This window comes from Oryctolagus cuniculus, chromosome 13, assembly GCF_964237555.1.
Source record: "Oryctolagus cuniculus chromosome 13, mOryCun1.1, whole genome shotgun sequence".
Classification (NCBI taxonomy): domain Eukaryota; kingdom Metazoa; phylum Chordata; class Mammalia; order Lagomorpha; family Leporidae; genus Oryctolagus; species Oryctolagus cuniculus.
In genome coordinates, this window is record NC_091444.1 from 98,407,245 (window position 1) to 98,428,140 (window position 20,896).

Below are 20,896 nucleotides of genomic sequence, written 5' to 3' on the forward strand. Positions count from 1 at the left end.
ACATCAAGAGTCCCCACCTCCCTGTGCAGCAACCTGGACCCTTACTTGATGAATAAAGTCCATAAGGAAAGAATGGGCTTTCATCTTATCTTCCAGCTGGTGAAGAATAATCAGTGATGTGTCGCTGAACCCAGGTGCTTCTGCAAAAACAGGGTAACAAAACTGAAACCCCCAGCAGACTGGTCTCAGGATAATGACTGCTACTAAAATGAAACCTACCAGGGGCAGGTGACTGGCCCAGTGGTTAAGATGAGGCTCAGCCCTTCAGGCTTCCTGGTCTGGCTGAAAAGCCTGTGAGAGCATTTCAGGCATGGAAAGCCATGACAATGCGGCAAAAAAAAAAAAAAAAAAAAAAAAAAAAAAAAAAAAAAAACACTCTACATGAAGGATCTCTGTGAGACCCCAATGGAAAGAAGTGGCCATCAAAGAAGGATGCACTTTTCTCTGAAGGGAGGAGAGAACTTCCACTTTGTTAATGGCCTTGTCTAAAAATGCTGATGGGGATTGTGGATTCAAAAGGCTTCCATAGCCTAGGCAGCTCATGTCAAGAGCCTCGGGTGGTCACTGACATCATACATTAAGAGTGTTAACTGTTAAAGGAACAACAGGAGTCACTGGGTACTAACTTTCCATGCAGGAACTTTGTCCTCAATGAGTTGTATTAGAATTAAATGTGATACCTGTTCCCAGGTTTTGTGTGTGTGTGTGTGTGTGTGCATGTGTGCAAATTGTTGAAAGCTTTACTTGGTATAGAGTTGGTCTTCTGTGTACAAAGTTAATTGAAAATGAATCTTAATGGAGAATGGGACTGGGAAGAGGAGGAGGAGGGCTCGGGGTCAGAGTCGGAGTGTGGGTGGGAGGCTGGGTATGATAGGAAGAATAACTATATTCCTAAAGTTGTAGACAGGAAATTTGCATTCCTTAAAAATAAATTAATGTTTTAAAAAAAGAAAAAAAGACGAGGCTTAAGAGGCCCACATCCCATACTTGAGCCCTAGCCCCGCTTCCAATTCTAGCTTCCTGCTAGTGCACACCCTGGAAAGCAGTGGTGATAGCTCAAGCACTTGGGTCCCTGCCACCATGGGAGACCCAGATTGAGTTCCTGGCTCCAGGCTTTGACTTGGCACACTCTGGGCTATTGCAGGCAATTGGGGGAGTGAATCAGTGAATAAGAATTTTCCTTCTGTCTCTGTACCTTTCAATGGTAAAAATGATTATTTTTTAAAAGAAAATTTAAAAAGAATGGGAAAGTAGCAACCCCTCAACTAAATTATTTATAAAATTACCCAAGAATTCTAAAAATTTGGAGGAAAATTTTGGGAGTTTCATACAATTCCTATGCATTAATTCAAAATGAAGAACATGTTATTACTGGTTTAATCATTTATGTCATCCAAATTTAAAAACTCAGGAACAGTCAAAGGAAGATGAGTGCTGATGTCTTCTTCCTAAGTCTTGAGCAATGCTCAGAAAACTCACTAAGAAGTAGGATATCAGGGAGAGGAATGTCCTCAGGAACCCCCAGAGTATCCTCCCTGCTATAGTGGATGGAAGAGTAAGTTGGCAGTCACTAGAGACACTAACCTGCTACACCCCTCTTCTACATACTGAGATTTGCTTACTGCTACTCTCCTGAGAATGTACAACCTCTATCAGTCAAATATACTGATCATGCCAAAATTATCCTTAATAATTTAGGGGTAAATACATACCAAATGCTTTCTGACACCACCAATTTAATTCCTTTTTTTTTAGGGAATTATTTATTTATTTGAAAGAGAGAGAGTGACTGACAGAGAGGGATCTCCCATCCACTGGTTCACTCCCCCAATGACCACAATGGCCAGGGTGAGGCCAGGAAGTCAGGAGCTTCTTCTGTGTCTCCCATGTGGGTAGTAGGGGCCCAAGCACATAGGTACCTTCTGCCACTTTCCCAATGCAATAGTAGGGAGCTGGATTGGAAGTGGTACAGCCAGGACAGGAACTTTTAGCCATATGGAATGCTGGCACTGCAGGCAGCAGTTTAACCTGCTACACAATTTCCTTTTAGAAATAAAAATCTTGAGAAAGCTCAGTAATATGCCTCAGACAGAATATAAGGATTTGCTCCAATGTTCCCTCATAGTCTATAACCTAGGTCTGTTCTGAGGCCTCTTCAAAATCTTTATGAGAAAGATTGTAAAAATACTGAATTGGGGGCCAGCACTGTGGTGTAAAGGTTAAGCCTCCACCTGCAGTGCTGGCATCCCATATGGGCCATGGTTTGTGTGCTGGCTGCTCCTCTTCCAATTCAACTCTCTGCTTATGACCTGGGAAAGCAATGGAAGATGGCCCAAGTGCTTGGGCCCCTGAACCCATGTGGGAGATCCGGAGGAAGCTTCTGGCTTCTGGCTTTGGATCAGCTCAGCTCCGGCCATTGTGGCCATTTGGGAATAAAGCAGCAGATGGAACACCTCACTATCTGTCTGTAACTCCAGCTCTCAAATAAATAAATACATTTTTAAAACAAAACAAAACTTAATTGCCAATCACTTGAGAAATTTTAAAATGTGCTTTGAGAGACACTTTTAATACAGACATTACATATTATAAAAATGGTTTTTATACAAACACAGAATATCCTTACCTTCTGGGACAGATTCAGCCCACCGTGGGTCAGAAGCTGGATAGTCACCCATCAGGTCTACGCTGATTTGGGTAAGAACCCTGTCTAGTTCACAATCAGAATCCAGATTAGCGTGAGAGGAAAACAGCTCATCAACCGTCATCTGAGCATGACAGAAATCTTTTCTGAAACAGAATTGGAAAACAAAAATATTAAGGGAGGTAAAACATTTTCAAAACTAACTATGAGGGGAGGCTTTGGGGTGCAGCAGGTTAAGCTGCTCTGCCAGTTTGAGTCTCAGCTACTCTGTTTCCCATCCAGCTCCCTGATAAGGCTCCTGGGAATCAGCAGATCATAGCTCAAGTACTTGAGTCCCTGCCACCCATGTGGGACTCTCAGATGGAGTTTCTGGCTTCCTGCTTTGGCCTGGCTCAGCCCAGCCCTTGCAGAAAGTGAATTTGGGGAGTGAACCAGTGGATGGAAGATGTCTGGCTATCACCTTGCCTTTCAAATAAATAAATAAATCTCTTAAACAAAAGACACTAACCACAAAAAATTGTGAAATTAAAGTCCCATGTATACATCTCAGCCTGAAGTGTTTTTATTTAAACTTTTTTTTTTTTTTTTTTTTTTGACAGGCAGAGTGGACAGTGAGAGAGAGAGACAGAGAGAGAAAGGTCTTCCTTTGCCGTTGGTTCACCCTCCAATGGCCGCCGCTGCAGCCGGCGCACCGCGCTGATCCTGGCAGGAGCCAGGAGCCAGGTGCCTCTCCTGGTCTCCCATGGGGTGCAGGGCCCAAGCACCTGGGCCATCCTCCACTGCACTCCCTGGCCATAGCAGAGAGCTGGCCTGGAAGAGGGGCAACCGGGACAGAATCCGGCGCCCCGACCGGGACTAGAACCCGGTGTGCCGGCGCCGCAAGGTGGAGGATTAGCCTATTGAGCCACGGCGCCGGCCGTATTTAAACTTTTTAATTAAAAGTGAGAAAAATATTATGTAACCACTGATTCAATAAATATATTCAGAATACCTATAGCTAAACACTGCACACAGAATGATAAACTAGATGTTAAGAAACAGACCTGAATGTCAGAAAATTAAAAAAGCAATGACAAGTATTGTGACAGGACAAGAACAGAGGACTATGGAGCAAAGCAATGTATCAGAGTGGCAAGACCTGCTGGAGGAAGAGACGGTCAATCCAAGCCCTAATGGCTAAGGAAGGGGTTAAACAAGTTGCAGAGAATATAGAGAGGGGTATGCAGATGCACAGAGCATATTTCCATGTCTAATAGCAAGTAAGCCCAGATCTCTAGAGAGACCTGAAACCAATGGATAGGATGAAATCCTACAAGGAGGGAAGTATCTGGAAGGACAGCTTCCAGAACAACCAAGTAAAGGGCAGGTGAGCCCTTGAAAGAAGCAGACTCTTCTAAACTGGTCAGAGACATCAGAGCACAACCAGATGTCAATGAACCAAAGGCAGATTAAACACAGTTCCCATGAAGGAATGAGATAAATTCAGAGGGGGTGGATTATAAAACCAGAGTAGACAAAGCCTTGTAAACTATATTACAGAGTTTGAACTTAATCCTTTTGACAACAGAAAGGCACCGAGGTGTCAGGATACATTCTAGCTTTGTAGACACTCGTGTTCACTGTGATATAGAGAGGTGACTAGATGGCCTATCAGACAAATGTGGTCTTATTTAGAAATAAAGTCTTTGTAAATGTAGTAAGTTAAGATAAGGGTTAGAATGGGCTCTGTCCAGTAAGTGGTGCCCTTAGGCAACATGAAGACAGCTACAGTGGGCAGAGGCCAAGTGTCAGTGGAGACAGAAACTGGAGTGATTCATCTACAATGGCAGGAATGGGAAAGACCAGCATCAACCACCAGCAGCTAGCAGAGGGGCAGGGAAGGGTTTTTCCCCAGAACCTTGGAGGGAATGTAGCCTTGCTGATGTCTTGATTTTGGACTTCTGACCTCCAGACTATGAGCAAATACATTCTGTGGTTTGAACCTACCCCTTCTGTGGTGATTTGCTACAGCAGCCACTTATCTACAATGTTATTGACATTCTGAGATATCACAAATCTGACAGAATTTTAATTAAAGAATAAACATGTAAAATAAGATAATCTAAATCTTTGCAGTGAGATTGAACCATGCAACAAGATTATAAAAATATTAAGTAAGATTTAACAAAACCCCATTTAATGGTACCCCTTCATGACCAGAACTACCCTTAGGAAATTATTATGAGGCAGTTTCTGTCTTGTTTATGTTTGTTCATTTGTTAATTTATTTATTTTCCAGTTCTGGAGAGGCAGAATCTCTCTCTCTCTCTCTCTCTCTCTCTCTCACACACACACACACACACAGAGGCAGAGAGAGAGAGAGAGAGAGAGAGAGAGAGAGAGAGACTTTTAATCTGCTGGTTTACTAGGGCTGGGCCAAGCAGAAGGCAGGGGCACAGAGCCTGGAGCCTGGAACTCCACATGTTGTCACCTACATGAGCACCAGGGGCCCAAGCCATCTTCCGCTGCCTCCTGGGATGGAAAAGCAGAAAGCTGCTAGGTCTTGAACCAGCACTCCAATAAGGAATGTGGGTATCCCAAGCAGTGGCTTAACCCTCTTTGCCAGAAGGCCCACTTTGGAGGCACAGTATTAAGCCTTTAAAAGCACTTTCAGTCTAACTGCTATCCCTGTTGTGAGAGTGAGCCACTGTGCATCTGGCAGCACTGATTGGGGTTCTGCATTCATAAGCTGAGGCTGAAAACTGAGGAAGCAAACAGAATAGGCTTCAAACCAAGTGTCTGCTGGATACACTAATGATTCTTCATCTATTCCAACTCCTTCCCCACTCAACATTGAGCAAAGGAAGAAATAGAATGCCAAAAACATTCAGCAATTTGTTCAAAGTCTCACTCAGCTCAAATGTAAGGGGTAGAACAATGGCTGGATTCAATTTTCCTGGGTGATCAATCATATATGAATTTATCACATCTCATAAAGACTGTTCCGGAATACATGGCATATAGAAAACATAACTAGGATCAACTAAAATCTGAATTCATCTCCCTTGAACGCTTTCTCACTGTGGGCTCCACCCTTCAACTTGCTCTGACCAACTGCACACTAACAAATATCACCCAAGCAGAGACCCAAGGGTACCTGTGCACTGGGGCTTGCTCCTGTGCCACTTCTGAACTCTGTGTTATGTAAACAAGCCCAAGGCACAAGGCTGTTTTCTAGATGCTATATGTTCAGGGAGTTCTTATCTAGCTTCTCTGATCTCTGTGCTATCGGAGGCTAAGTCATTTGCTGTGAGGAATGCAAAAAAGAAATGAGAAGCTGGAAGAGATTAGAAAAGGGCTAAGGGGCCAGTGCTGTGGCAGTCAGTTAAGCTTCTGCCTGTGGTGCCAGCATCCCATGTGGGCCTTGGGTTGAGTGTTGGCTGCTCCTCTTCTAATCCAGCTCTCTGATATGGCCTGGGAAAGCAGAAGAAGATGGCCCAAAAACTTGGGCCCCTGAACCTGTGTGGGAGACCCAGAAGAAGCTCTTGGCTCCTGGCTTCAGATTGGTGCAGTTCCAGCCATTGCGGCCATTTGGGGAGTGAACCATTGGATGGAAGACCTCTCTCTCTCTCTCTCTCTCTCTCTCTCTCTGCCTATTCTCTCTCTGTGTAACTCTTTCAAATAAATAAATAAATCTTAAAAAAATCTTAGATAACTGTTTTAATTAAAAAAGTACTTATAAGGTGATGTGTCTGAAGTGAGGGTATTAATGTTACAGCATATGGAGAGGGTTAGTATGAACTGATTTATCATCATAAGAAAAATGGTTCACTGAAGAAAATCAAAGGTTTTATTTTGTATGTACCAGTGTTCATATGGTACAATGCCAACTTCATAAGAAACTTTCAACCTAACTAATTTCACAAAGAATTAAGTGTGAAAGCAGTTACTTTATAAACTTACTATGAGATCACTACTAGGAGACAAAATTCCAAAGAGAGAAGAAACCTTCGCTGGATGCCTTGCCCTTGAGGCAGAATATGCTGATGAATCTTTCCTGAGCTTTCAGGGATCAACCAAATTAGTTGGCTTCCTGATGAGGACAAAATAAAACTTCCTCCCTGTGAACAACATCATGAGATTAGTTCAGTTATGCATCTAACAATAGGACAGAGTAACAACAAATGCTTTGATACAGAGAAAAATTATCTTCACCTTAAATAAATCTAAAGAATAATAAAAAGAACAATATTATTTTCTTAAAATAATGATACTCAGGAGTCCATCCATTCAAAATGAAAAGCTTTGTAGTAGAAAAAAGTTCACCATATATTTTTTAATTCTGACTTTTAAGTTATAGGCTCATAATATTGCATGTGCAACAAATTAAGTATGAGATTTTATGTGTTTGGTAAACCCACAGAGTAGATATTAGAAAAACATCCATCACAGTGCCTCAGAGGTTCAAGCTACTCTCACAAAATGTCTCTGAAAGAAATGAACCCCACTGACTACCACCCAGCACTGCTAGCTGAGAGTCCTATGTGAAGAACTTCCTTTGTCTAAGTGTTAAGATCCTTGCATTCTTTTTCCTTAACTGTTTTTGATGGATCCCTGGTCTGAATGATCTGTTCAAAACCCTAGATGTGTATTCATTCAAATCTCACTTCCAAGTCAAAACACAATTTTCCAATCAATATAAGCAATATCCACCATACCTGCACTGCTTTTAGGAAATTGTAAGTCTTATCACCTCCCAAATCTACAAGAGTCTCTCTAGGTGTCTTCCCCAGCCAGGCTTAGCCAGTGATGGATGGATCCTTCTCTGGTGACAAACTCACAGTTCATTAGCTTATATGGATGGCATTTAGTCTTAGAGTTCAGTCAGCAAAATGATTTGCATTATGTTCATTAAAAAATGTCTCTGATTTTATTAAATGTAAATGATGTTTAAAAATTACTAATGGGAGGAAAGCCTTTTCTTTAATACACAAATGTGTATACATGCTTGGCATTTCATACTCTATGGAAATGCTAACCCATAAAGCCTGAAGCACATCACTACCCTCTACTGACTAGAAAATGAAGGTCAAAGGTAAGAACCCATTGATAGCCCTGTCTTCTATCTCCTTCAAGCTCTCTCAAGAATCGTTACCTTAGTCATAGGTGACAGAGAAATCTTCCAAATAATCAGTTTCTCTTTGCAGGTTAGACAAGCTCATCCACCTTCATCGACATGAACACTCAGTTGATCATCAACTAAAGAAAAACAAGAGGGGTTTAAAGTGTGAATAGGTCAAGCTGTTAAAATTTCTTTATATCAAAATCTTTTCTTAAAAGATTTATTTACTAATTTGAAAGGCAGAATTACAGAGAGAGAGAAGGAGAGACAGAGCAATCTTCATCCACTGGTTCACTCCAGAAATGGCCACAAAGCCCAGGGCTGTGCTGGGCTGAAGCCTGGAACCAAGTGTTTCTTCCAAGTTTCCCATGTGGGTGGTAGGAGCCCAGGAACTTGGGCTGCCTTCCCAGGTACATTGGCAGGGAGCTGGATTGAAAGTGGAGCATATGGGACGTTCGTGCTATGGGCCGCAACTTCACCCACTACACCATAGCACTGGCCCCATTCGCCAACATCTTTATTATCATGTGCTTCACCAAAAAAGGTAACTGTCATACACAGCAAATAGTATTCACAGCAAAAGCTACTTTTGAATATTCAAAACTTAACAAAATACCAAAACAGATAACAAAGTTCTCTACTTCACTTTGATAGCCACTTTAGAAATACATCCAAAGGCAAAAAAAAATGTATCTTGGGCTTAGGTTTAGCATTCTTTCAGTTCTGACTCATAAATCACATCCTCCGCCATCCTCTCTCTGGGCAGGAGGCCTGTGGCAGTGCCTGGGGAGTCTTAAGCCCACCTCCTTACAGGGTCACCAAGGGTGCCACCACACTTTCTGTTCAACTTCAATTCCCTTTGTGGGGAAGCAAGCATGAGTATCATGGCAAACTAAGTTATATTTGTTCTTCCTCTGGGAAATTGGTTCATTTTTTTTTCTCTATACATGGGGAAATTAGTATTTCAATTTCATATAATCAGATAACATTCTGTATCTCTTTAGACTATGATTTGTTAATTCTCAGGTTTTCCTTCTAGATTACTGATTCCTGATGTTTATCTCTAATAACATCATAAATATCATAAAAAGAAATTACTTTTCTCAGTATTTTAGGCTGCTACACCGTGGCATTCTAAGTTTGTTATAGCAATATAAGCAGTTTATGTAATGACTAACACATCTGAAAAAAATTCTTTCATTTTTATTATAAACAGATTATTTTGCCCTCTATAAGAAACAGCAATGTGTATAATTTTTCACCAAGGAACACAAATAAATTCTCACTTACATTAAACATTTCAAAGAAAAATCATGTTCCTCAAAAAGAACTTCATTTTCAAAAAGGAGTTGCTTAAAGGTACAATAAACTACTTCACTATGAAGATATACAAAATACATTATCTAATAAGTGACAAAAACTAAATTAACCTATTGCTATGTCTGGTAGTAAACTTTCATAAACGTGTTAACAGCCCTAGGAATTTAGTTAACTTGAGATTGCTCTCTGCTTAAAGGCAGAATGGTGGAGGAGGGGGGTACAAAACAGAAGGAAACCCTGGACTTACTCTTGGTTGTTTTTTTTTTTTTTTCTCCCTGATTTTTGGAAAGAGATGCACACAGCATTGTGTAGAATCTTGAAATCTTCCTGTTCCTATCTCCACACAAGTAGCTCATGAACTCAGCCACAGACTGTTTCATATTCAGCTGACGACAGATGAAGGACAGATCATTGTTAATTTTCAGCTTTCTGGACCAAACAGCTACCTTCAGCAGGCTTTTCTTTTTTTTCTTTTTTTTCTTTTTTTAGTTTTAATGGTTCTATTTAAACACAAATGAAATGTGCACAGGAGCTATCCATTTTCTTCACTGTTCAGCCTGGCATTGGGATTGGTGACTCTGATGCCAGCTGGGCTGCTCTCTCCATGATGCCCTCTCCATGATGGTTCATGGAGGAAACACTGAGCAATCTCAGCATGGCAAGATTTGTTGTGTAATAGCAACACCTCCAGCTCCTTGACATTGAGGGCTAGGAACTTTCAGATGCCACCAGGAAGCTTTGTTTTCCTATTGTTCCCAAAACCAATGTTGGGGGTCAGGATCTGGCCATTGAATCTTCTCCACACACTGTTGTCAGTACTCCTTGATTTCTGCCACTTATCCTTAAACTCGACATCTTAGTCTGACTGGTGCAGGATGAGCTTGTTGGTCCTCTTTTTGTCATTCTTAGGCTTCACAAGGTGTCTGAGGGCAGCCACGATACTTTCCTGAGGAGTAGTATACTGTCCAGGTATGATGAGGAATGTGTGGCTCCCCTCTATAAAGTGCTGGGTCAAACTGCAAGCAATATTATCTTAGAATATCCTTGAGTTCCATGATTTCAACTTGGTTATCACAATGGTAACAGCAGTTGAAGCATTGATGATCATTACCATGTTCTGGTCATGATACCAGTCACACCTCTGCAAAACTGCTAGCTGAGGTGTAGACACCAATGTGCCTAATTTGGCATGACACAATGTCTCTGCCTGTCTTGCCCAAAGGAATCTCCAACTTGTGGTGGTGACACAAGAGCAGTCAACATAGTCTCTTAAGCCAGTCATATGCATCCAGCAATCTGCCACCAATTCTAAGCACCAATGTGCCTAATTTGGCATGACACAATATCTCTGCCTGTCTTGCCCAAAGGAATCTCCAACTTGTGGTGGTGACACAAGAGCAGTCAACATAGTCTCTTAAGCCAGTCATATGCATCTGGCAATCTGCCACCAATTCTAAGCACCAATGTGCCTAATTTGGCATGACACAATGTCTCTGCCTATCTTGTCCAAAGGAGTCTTCATTTGGTGGTGACACAAAAATGGTTGACATAGTCTTATAAGCAAGCCATGTTCATCTGGCAATCTGCCACCAATTCTAAGCACCAATGTGCCTAATTTGGCCTTTGTGCAGCACACAAGAAATTAGGAGGTTTTCCAAGCAGCGAATGTGGTCAGCAGTATTCCTCCTGTTGTAAAGGCATCCTGAAATATGCTCGTACTGTACAGGTGAGTGAGTGAGAGGATGAATTAAGGATGTAGTGAGGAAGGACACAAACATTTGAAAGCTGGGGCTGGCTGCTGTCTTTGAGGCAGTTGTACTGGTGCTTGGGATAAAATGAGAGGGAATGTGAATGAGCAGAGGGGTAAGAGTAGATGTTTGGCAGTGGCAGGCCAGAATATGTGCCTGTGCCTATAGGGTTGAAAACAGACATTGAAACAGTACCTGTGTGCTCACTTGGACAGTGGGTAACTGTTTCTTCAAAAGAAAAGTGGGGAATAGCTTGCACCAGATGCAGCGGGACCCAAAACATAATGGTTGCTCTGCATAATGGCAATGTTCTGCAGAGTGTGTTTCTGATGGAGTGCATCCTGGAGCACTCAGTCACAAATGGAGTGGGTGGAGCATTTCCAGGAGATGCAAGCAAAGACTTGGAGTCAGTGTGTACCCAGTTGTTGAAACCCCAGTCCTTTCTCTCTCTCTGGAGAGTTCATACATTTGGTGCAACACAGATATTGGCAAGCTGCAGGACATATGTAAGATCAAGATTCAGACAGAACTAAGATAGTGGTGGTCAAGGTTGTTTAAGTAAGATATTGGTGGCAACCTTGACCACCAATATCACACTTTTCTTTAAACAACCTTGACCACCAATATCTTACTTAAACAAGCTTGACCACCAATATCACACTTTCCTTTATACAACCTTGACCACCAACATCTTATTTATACAAGCTTGACCACCAATATCACACTTTCCTTTACACAACTTGACCGCCCATATTTTTCTTATGCAACTTTGACCACCAATATCACACTTTCCTTTAAACAACCTTGACCACCAGTATCTTAGTTCTGTCTGAATATTTGATCTGACGTTGTCCTGGAGCTTGCCAATCTCTGTGTTGCACAGTGTAACTCCTTTCTATCATCTCAGAATGCTTTTCCTTCATACAGTGCAGGTGATACGTGCTTCATTGGAAACATTCCTCTGCATCATTCATTTTCTATAAAAGATTTAAGAAAGAGTCAAAAATTTCTCCATCTTGAAAAGCTTCCAAATCCTGTTTGCCTATTGTCACCATGCATGCATGCAACACACACACACATACACACAGCCACAATCACCACCCACACCCCCCCACATGTACAATGTAGATTTTTTTTCAATCTGCCACAACATTAAAAGCAATGTTCCATATTTTTATGAAACCAGAAGCACAGGTAGTAAAAGAAAAATAGGCAAATGGGATTACATCAAACTAAGGAGCTTTTGAACAGCAAAGGAAACAGCAAAGCAAACAGACAATGACAGAATGGGAGAAATGTCTGCAAACTAGTCAGCTGATAAAGGATTAGTATGTTAGGATAATAAGGAGCTCATGAAACTGAGTATACACAAAACAAACAATCCAGTGAAAAAATGGGTAAAGGACATAAATAGGCATTTTTCAAAGGATGAACTACAAAGGGCCAATAGATGAGGCCAGCATTGTGTGTAGCAGATTAAGCCTCTGCCTATGATGCTGGTATCCCATATGTGCACAGGTTGGAGACCCAGCTGCTGCACTTCTAATCCAGATCCCTACTAATGCACCTGGGAAAGCAGCAGCAGATCACCCAAGTCCTTGGTCCCCTGCACCCATGTGTGAAACCCAGCTCAAGCTAAGAAGTTCATGAACAGCAAAGGAAACACTTGACAAAGAGAAGAGGCATCAGACTGAATGGTAGAAAATATTTGCAAACTATTCTCCTGATAAACCATTAAGATATAAAACATATAAGGGGCTCAAGAAACTGAACCAAAACAAAACAAATAACCCCATGAATAAATGGACAATGGAGATGAAAAGGCATTCTTCAAAGGATGAAATCCAAATGGCCAACAGACACATGGACAAATGCTCGGGGTCACTAACCATCATGGAAATGCAAATAAAAACCACAATGAATTTCATGTCACCTAAGTGAAAATGCCTATCATCCAAAAATTAAAAAGAAAAAGAAAGAGAAATGCTTTTGAAGCTGTGGGAGAAAAGATACCTAGTCCACTGTTGGTGGGAATGTAAACTAGTACAGCCACTGTGGAAGACAGTATTGAGATTCTTCAAAAATCTGAAAATACATCTATCGTATGACCCAGCCCTTACACTCTTGGGAATTTACCCAAAGGAAATGAAATCAGCATATGAAAGGGTCATCTGTACCCCCTGCATTGATGTATATGAGTGAAGCTGACATCCTTATGGTTGATCATTTTTTATAGCCCTCGTCTACTATTGCACAAGAGTGGTCTTTGTATTTTTTCTGGTTGAGTTCTTCATTGAGTGCAGGATTAAACCTGTGAGTATGAAGTGCATTGAATGTGTGGGGTTGAGTGTTTTGTGGCCACCAGCATCCCATATGGGTGCTGGTTTATGTCCTGTGCACAACAACCACTAAAGGCCTGGCAAAAAAGGCTGAGATTGGCTCAAGTGTTTGGACTATGGTATCCCAAGTGGGAGACCTGGAGGAAGCTCCTGGCTCCTGTGTTTGGCCTGGCTCAGCCCTGGCCATTGTGGCCATCTGGGAAGTGACCTACCAGATGGAAGATCTCTCTTTCTCTCCTCCTAATTCTTGTTTTCAAAAACTAAACAATATTAAAAGGGGGGAAAAAAAACAGGAGGAAGGAGGAAGGGAAAGGAGACAGAAAAGGTGGGAAGAATCATTGTAGGATTGAAACTGAATATATGAAATATATGAAATCTGTTCTCTTCATGTAAATAAATATGTTTAATGAGAGAGGTTATTTTAATGCTAGCACCAGTACAACAGCTCTGAAGGGGTGGACCAGCCCTGCTTTAATAAATCCCCAAACATCAACTCATATGTGTCCTTTCTCACTATGTATTCCACTCGTTTCTTTCCTCACACAGTTGTAAAGGAAAGTATAGTTCAGGACGTCCTTATATCAGGGAGGAATGCACTTGAAATAATGGAGCAACTCTAATTCTATGTATTGAGCACAGCTCCACGGCATGCCTCCCAGAAACCTGATTTGAGGACAGCTTCCCAATATTTGCTTACATGAGCTATTGGAAATCTTCATCTGGACACTGCTAGCAAAGGGCTGGCCATCTTGTACATGGCAGACTCACCCTGATTATTGTATTTCACCTGGGCAAATTGTCTATTAAAAAACATTTTAGAAGGAGTCAATAGCCTCTCTGACACTATTGGAAGCAAAGAATCTCTCTCTGTCTTTCTCACACACACACATACACACACACCGTTTCATATGTGACAAATAATTCAGCCCAATGTGGCCAATGTAGGAACATAAACCTTTCCTAATCTAACATGATGCTATTGCAGTTAAGCTATGTTCTGATTTTTTTCATTGGGGGTAGAGCACAATTTGAAATTCTACATTGCAGTCATTTTTAGGACTGTTTAAAGTAGACTCCTGCTGAATGCAGTCTCCAGAACTTTTTACCAAGCATTAACCTACTCTTCATTTCCCCTCCCCCTAGTCCCTGGCAATCAGCATTCTATTTTCTGTTTCTGTGACACTGAGCCCTATGTATACCTTAAATAAGAGAAAGGAATGAACAAAGGCCTTGCACGGGAGTGTAACTAGCCCTGGCCCCTGGTCTTTGTCAGCAGTTAAACACTGATCTAAAGCCTGCACTCTTCCCACTGCACACTTCACAAATGTTTAGGCACACTGAGAAGGAACACAGGCCTCCCAAATGGTGTCTTGACGCAGTGGAGAATGCCGGCCCCATCCCCTTATGGACTGCACGTCCTTTCACTCTGGGCCAGTGTGTTTCAGGATGTGTTTACATCAGGAACAGACAGTGTGGAACAAGCTAGCTGTTAGGACATTTCTGCAGTTTCCTATTTCATCGTTCCTTCCATCAGCTAAGGTTCCATGGCCTAGAATCTTCTTACTCTTTTTCTTTCTGTTTGAGAATACCTACCCAACATTTACATGAGCACACACATATCACTTTTCAAAAACCATTCTCTGTACTGTAGCTTCAATTCCGTGTTTGTGCTGTACCACGTTTGAACCCAACATTCAATGTTTAGGATTCCTCTACTGCCCACTTCAACACTGACTCACCTGGCAAGCAGATCTGGATCTCTCTTGAATTCAAATCCCTTTTGTCATGTGGCAGACCCAGGAAAGAGAAGGACTTCATGACCAGACTTCATCTGGGCCAATCATTTCTTAAAAGAAGATGCTAGAGGAAGCCAGAATCCTCTCCTGCATTAAAGCAGATGGCCACAGTCAAACCCTCTTTGTCTCAAACAAAAAAATGGATGTTTCGCACATTTGATAAAACAATCTGAACCAAGGTGTCCTGAATCACCAATAAGAAAAAAATCACTCTTTGATAACCTAACCAACTTGGTATTTTACACGTTATTGGTTTGTAACTATGGTAACATACACATAAGTGTTGACTTGTAACCATGGAAACAGACATGTAAGTTTTATTATGAGTATAATTCAGGAGGGCTATTATTACTTCTTTGAATCTGCCTCCACTACATGCCTTATTTGATATACTTTATCTTAAAGCAACAGAAACAGTCCTGGAAAAGAAAGAACTCCTCCCCCAAGTCCTGGTTTTAGGAGGCACCCACACACCAACTCTGAGGCCTGGGTTCCACTCATTGTGTGTTTCCTTCATTCTTCATTCACTCACTCATTAAGCACAAGGATTTCAGGACTGTTCAGGCTGGGGACACAGTGTGGCCCTGGATCTCACAGCTCTGTGGCCCTTTCTCTCAACTTCCTGAGTTCCTTTCTTTAGCTTTAGTTCACATTCCAGGGTCTGAAAAGCTCATCCCCCTAATCTAATAGCATCTGCCCAAGCTTTTTAGGAGCTCACATGTAATCTTTCCAAATCCATTCCAGATTCTATAACCCCCAATCTGTTTTGTCTTTGTCCCACCCCTACCCCATGTTGTGCCTCTGAGTGTCCCATTCCATCCTCTGTCCCATTCCAGCTCTGAACTCACCTGACCCAGATGCTCAGATATGACTTGGCTACTGGGCCACTTCTGGATACCATCAGAATAGAGCTTGGGGTTATGTGGCAGAAGAAAGAAGTGGTCACCCGCTGACTAGACCTCATGTAGGCCAATCTGCTGAAAAAGATTTTGGAGGAAGTCAAACATCTCACACTTTACAACAGATGCCCAGAATATAAACCCTCTGCTGATCTCATACACAAAATATATATGACTACATGTTACCTGTCTCTACGCCTGCAGGGCTTGGCCATTGGTTGCTGCTCAGCTCTGTCATGTGGAGAATCATTTTAAAAACAAGTGAATGGAGGTCATAAGGCTGCTGCGGTCCACTCGAGGACATGGAGAGCTATCGTAGGGACACCACCACTGCAACCCGGCATACTACTAAGTATTCACACACGATGATAACATCCCCAGAGAGAGGCCAGATGGTCTTCCTTTCCTCAATACTGGATACAACAGATTATACTGGTACAAGTTATTCCTGGGGAGACTCTCACTATCAACACTAAAGAATTCAGAATATTCAATGGGCTGCCTATGTGCCTCTGATGTCCCCAAGTGGTCCTCTGCCACCTATATATCTTCCTCTTGGTTACACATCACAAGTGGTAGAAGACAATGGGATCCATAAAATTCACATAGTGCCTCAGAAAATGTCATGTGTCCACACCATTTCAATGCAAGTACCACAGTTCATACTATCATTCTCCTATGTATCCACATGCCCTGAACTGATGCATTCCTCAAATCAAGGAGAATTTCCCCCACCTTATGTCCCACAGCCTATACCACAGCAGCTGAGACCACCACTACCCACAACATTTTTCTACCAGCAGAATAATGGTAGGATATGAATTTCCTAAATAGCACATAGATTTAGTTTAGTAAAAGTACACATTAGGACAATTATTAAAATGTCAAAGGAGCAAAACAGTAACATTTCAAGGAATGTGGGGATTTCATGCAGTTGTGTGAGGATTCATGATAATCCTTGGGCCTAAGATTTGTATTGTGCAAAATACAACTTTCTATATATCAGTGTGTTGTCTTTTGATATAGCAGTGTCAAAATTCAGGACCTCAATAGCAACCAAGTGCTACAGACTGCACACCATGATATTCCTATTAGAAACAACCATTTGATCAAAGCCCCAGTCTACAGTTATTGATGTATGATGACCAGTGGCTTGGATGAGACTCTCAAGTTTTGGGATGCCTGTTTGTCAAATCCTATAATGATGCTGCAACATCCTGAAGAACTTTACTGTACAGATGTGATACAGTATGATCATGGTAGCAACTGTGGAGACAGGCTGACTATCAGTAAGAGAACCAACCTTCTAAATTCATGGGAATCAAAATCTCCACTGAATTGTCAGCATTGGGGTGTGGCTATTTTAATAAACAGAACAAGCCAACTGGTTTGGCCCTGGGAAGTATTTGCCCTGAGAAGAGTTGCTATTCATTGTATCAATCTTGCAAATCTAGCCAAAGATAACTGCATCTCTAAATGTCATCTATCCAATGGAATCAACACTTTAGTGCCTCAAATTCTCTATGGTGTAAATGGAATCTCAATCATCTTGGTTTTGGCACCCTTACAACTGGCGGACCTGTTTTGTCAATTCTGGGACAGAGATGCCAGAAGAAAACTAAAACCTTCAGGACAGCTCACTCATAGAGCAACTTGCGGACTCAATTACAATAGAAACAGACCTGTCTATCCTTGCAGCTAAGCCTGGTCCAAGGGACATGAGTTTCTTAATCCCTCAAAGAAGGACTGCTTTTTCCTGCATAAGGGAGCAGAAGAGCTATAGCTTAGAGGCCAGAGGCATCAGGATTTTCCAGAATTGTTCTCATCTCTCTGCACACATTGGAGTTGTGTTATTGGATAGCTGTCATCCACAGAAATGGAGTCCAGCCACTGGAGATAATGATGTCATTGTTCACCAGCCAATCAGTGACTCCTCCTCTCCATTGCATGCCTGCTACAGGGATTTGCTGAAATTCCAAGGAGATGAAATTACTATAAAAGTCAGATTCCTGTGGGCAACGCCAGAGACTGCACCATGCTTATTCAACAACGTGTACATTCAAGATATTGGAAAGCAGTCTAGTGACCCTGGACCTTGTTATAAAATATTTGGGGAGTAAAAGGAACAAAAAAGTTTGAGCACAACCAGATCAAGTCAACTATAACTACCACCACCCCACCAAACCAACAACAAACAAAAACCACACAGGTCCCCAGCAGCCTACAGTGGAATCCTCATGCCCTGTAGCTGAGTTCTCAGGGCTCCCTGTTTCTTTCACTCACTTTAACTCAGGGCAGAGCAACAGAACACACCCTCCCCAAGAACAGAGGGGATGAATCCCTCTCATTCTCTCCTCCATTAGGCTCCTGCAGTTTGGTCTGCTCCAACCATGTTGTAAAGGCTGATGCAAGCACACTAATCAGGCAGGAGAGGATCTAACTGCTTGTTCAGAGAAAAGGAAATTGTTAGAGGTACTCTAGTCTATTCAGAGGAACCAAGTGCAGATGAAGGCAAAATACTTTAGTCACTTAACCAGGACTTGCTCATGGAAAAGGGTCCTGTAAAGAACCAAGTAATATTTCAGGCTGAGGGATAATCTGTCCCTGGGCCACATCCCCTATACCCACCATCATGTTTCTGGAAGTCCGGTTGTCATAACGGGGAGCTTCACCAGAACTGTGGCAGTGTGAACCAGTAGGTATGGATGGGGTGACTGGATCACAAGTGGGTGGGGGTGTGTTAGGGTCTAGAGGACTAGTAAGAAGGAGGAGTTGGGGATAACATAGAGGCTGAGTAGGAACAGATAGGATAACACAGGGCCATGAGCAGGTTAGGTACGATTAGGAACAGAATCTTGAGGAGCTGGGTGTGGAGTGAATAAGGTCAGGTGCTGGGAAGGGGTATCATTTGTCAGGGATGGAAAAAGATGACAAAGTGAGGAGACCTGGAGGAGGGTAGATTAGAGGATTATAATTTGACGGGCTGAGGCAGGGCAAGACTGAAGCGAGAGGTCATACGGAAGGTAAGAACAGTGTGGAAGATCAGGCTGGTGTGGGAGACAAATGGGCAGACAGGACATAGTTGCAGAAGGTTGAGGTTGCTATGGAGGAATGAGAGGAAGGAGGTGGAGGAAGAGGAGGGTGAGGCTAGGGAGAAGGACCTTAGCGAGGGTGGGGCGGGAAGGAAGAGCCTGAGGAGCGGTCAGGCTGGGATGGACGAGCAGGGGGGCGAGGCAAGCGTCGAGGTACAGAGCGCAGGTGAGCATGGTCAGGAGGGTGAGGAGGAGGAGCAGCACGGGGCTGAGATGGAGGATACGGAGGAGGGTGAGGCTGGAAGGACGGAGAAGAAAGACGGACAGGCTGGGGCGCAGCAACAAGAGGCTGGAGTGGAAGAAAAAGAGGAAATGAGTGATAAGGAGAACGAAAATGAGGGTAAGACTTGGGAGGAGGGTCAGAAGGAGGGTGAGGCTGAGGCTGGGAGAGAGCAGCAGGAGGAGTGCGAGGCTTGGGTGCAGGATCAGAAGGCAGGCGAGCACAGAGCGGAGAAGCAGCAGGACGCCGAGAGCGGGCTGGGGGACCAGGAGGGTGAGGGTGCTGCACAGATGTAGTAGGAGGCTGGCGCCGACGGGAGGGGACAGAATGAGGGTGGCGTTGCGGAGAGAGACTAGAGGAAAGCCGAAGATGGCGCCGAGAAGCAGCAGAACGTGGAGAGCGGGCTGGGGGACCAGGAGGAGGGTGAGGGCGGTGTACAGGGGCAATGAAAGGTTCGCGCCAAGTTGAACGGACTGAAGGAAGGTGGCGCTGTGGAGATAGGCTGGACAAGAGACGAGGTTTACGAAGGGCAGTGACAGGAAGGTGGTGTAGGTGTAAAAGGGTAGGAGAAGGGTGAGGGTGTTGAGAAAGAAGGGCTAGGAAGCGTTTGCGTAAATCACGGCCACAGGGGAAAGGAAGGCAGAGAGGAACATCTGGGGGAGGTTTGGACTTGGGTTTAGATGCAGGAGGGCGAGGCTTGTGCTTGGGAGCAGGGGGTGGGTGGGGCTTAGGTTTAGTGACAGAAGAAGGGCATGGCTGGTGTTTCCTATGACAAGGGGGATGAGACTTGAGGGAGGAACTAGGAGCAGGAAGAGGGTTTTGTGGAAGCCTACGACGGGAAGCTGGAGGGGCAGGAGCAGGGCCAGGCTGGGGTGCAGGATCAGAAGGAGGGTGGGGCAAGTAAGGAGGAGCAAGAGGAGGGAAAGGCTCAAACACTGGTCCGGGAGGAGGGTCCAGGAGAGGAGAAGCAGAGTCAGATGTGGGCAGGGCACTAGGAGGAGGGTGAGATCCAGATGCAGGACGCGGGGCTTTGGCATGGTGCGAAGGGACACGAGGGAAGGATGGATAGTTGGGATGGAGTAGAGGGTGCAGAGGAGGATAAGGCCAGTTCAGAAATGCAGGATAAGACTCAAATATCGATCTAGGGGCGTCAGGCTGGGGTGGAGGACCAGATAGGTGAAGCCAGGGTTCAGGATCAGCAGGGTCAGGCCAGAGGGAAGATACAGAATAAGGGGGAATATGGTCTTGGGAGGCAAAACTTTTTTTAGTCTTATCTGTCATTCTGTCCTGCGTCCAGAAGTCAGAATCAGCGACTCGTAGGTGTCCAGGACTACAGCTACTTTTATAGGCCAGCCCGTGTCACAGGGTCCCTTATGACATCAACATGCCCTACCCCTCTGGGCAGTGAGTAGCCCCACCCATCAGGGAAATGGTGCCATGGGATAAATTCAAGGGTAATCAAGGGAAATAGGACAGAGAAGAAATGGGTCTATATGACAGTCCTTCTAGGGGTAACATGTTCTTTGGCCTATCCCTAGGCAGAGTGACCAAAGGCCATGGATACCATTAGAATGTTGGCACCTAGAACTGAAGTGTGTTGTAGGAATTGGGAGATGTGGGAAGATATCAGTTCCCCAGTTCAGCTAACTCATTTTCTTTTTCTTTTCTTTTTATTATTTTTTAAAATATTTTATTTATTTGACAGGCAGTGTTAGAGAGAGGTAGAGACAGAGAGAG

The 20,896-nt window shown here is 43.4% G+C and overlaps 1 protein-coding gene across 9 annotated transcripts in view; it reads right to left on the reverse strand.

Moving 5' to 3' along the window:
- LOC103352182 (nuclear pore complex protein Nup133) overlaps positions 1-20,463 on the reverse strand; it is a 31,699-nt gene extending 11,236 nt beyond the window's left edge. For 3 of the 9 annotated variants that reach the window (XR_011381703.1, XR_011381708.1, XM_070056035.1), the window contains exons 1-8: positions 18,476-20,463; positions 15,797-15,922; positions 14,892-15,035; positions 9,313-11,790; positions 7,779-7,882; positions 6,587-6,744; positions 2,627-2,790; positions 46-140 (exon numbers count right to left, since the gene is read on the reverse strand). Coding sequence is in view for 3 of the 9 variants with exons in the window: in XM_070056035.1 (XP_069912136.1) it covers positions 46-140; positions 2,627-2,768 (237 nt within the window). In the remaining 6 variants the exon portion in view is untranslated. Of the gene's footprint in view, positions 1-45; positions 141-2,626; positions 2,791-6,586; positions 6,745-7,341; positions 7,736-7,778; positions 7,883-9,312; positions 11,791-14,891; positions 15,036-15,796; positions 15,926-16,033; positions 17,104-18,475 lie in introns of those variants that run through there. The other 6 variants (XR_011381705.1, XR_011381704.1, XM_070056036.1 and 3 more) reach the window with 6 other exon arrangements.
- Between the last annotated feature and the right edge of the window lie 433 nt (positions 20,464-20,896).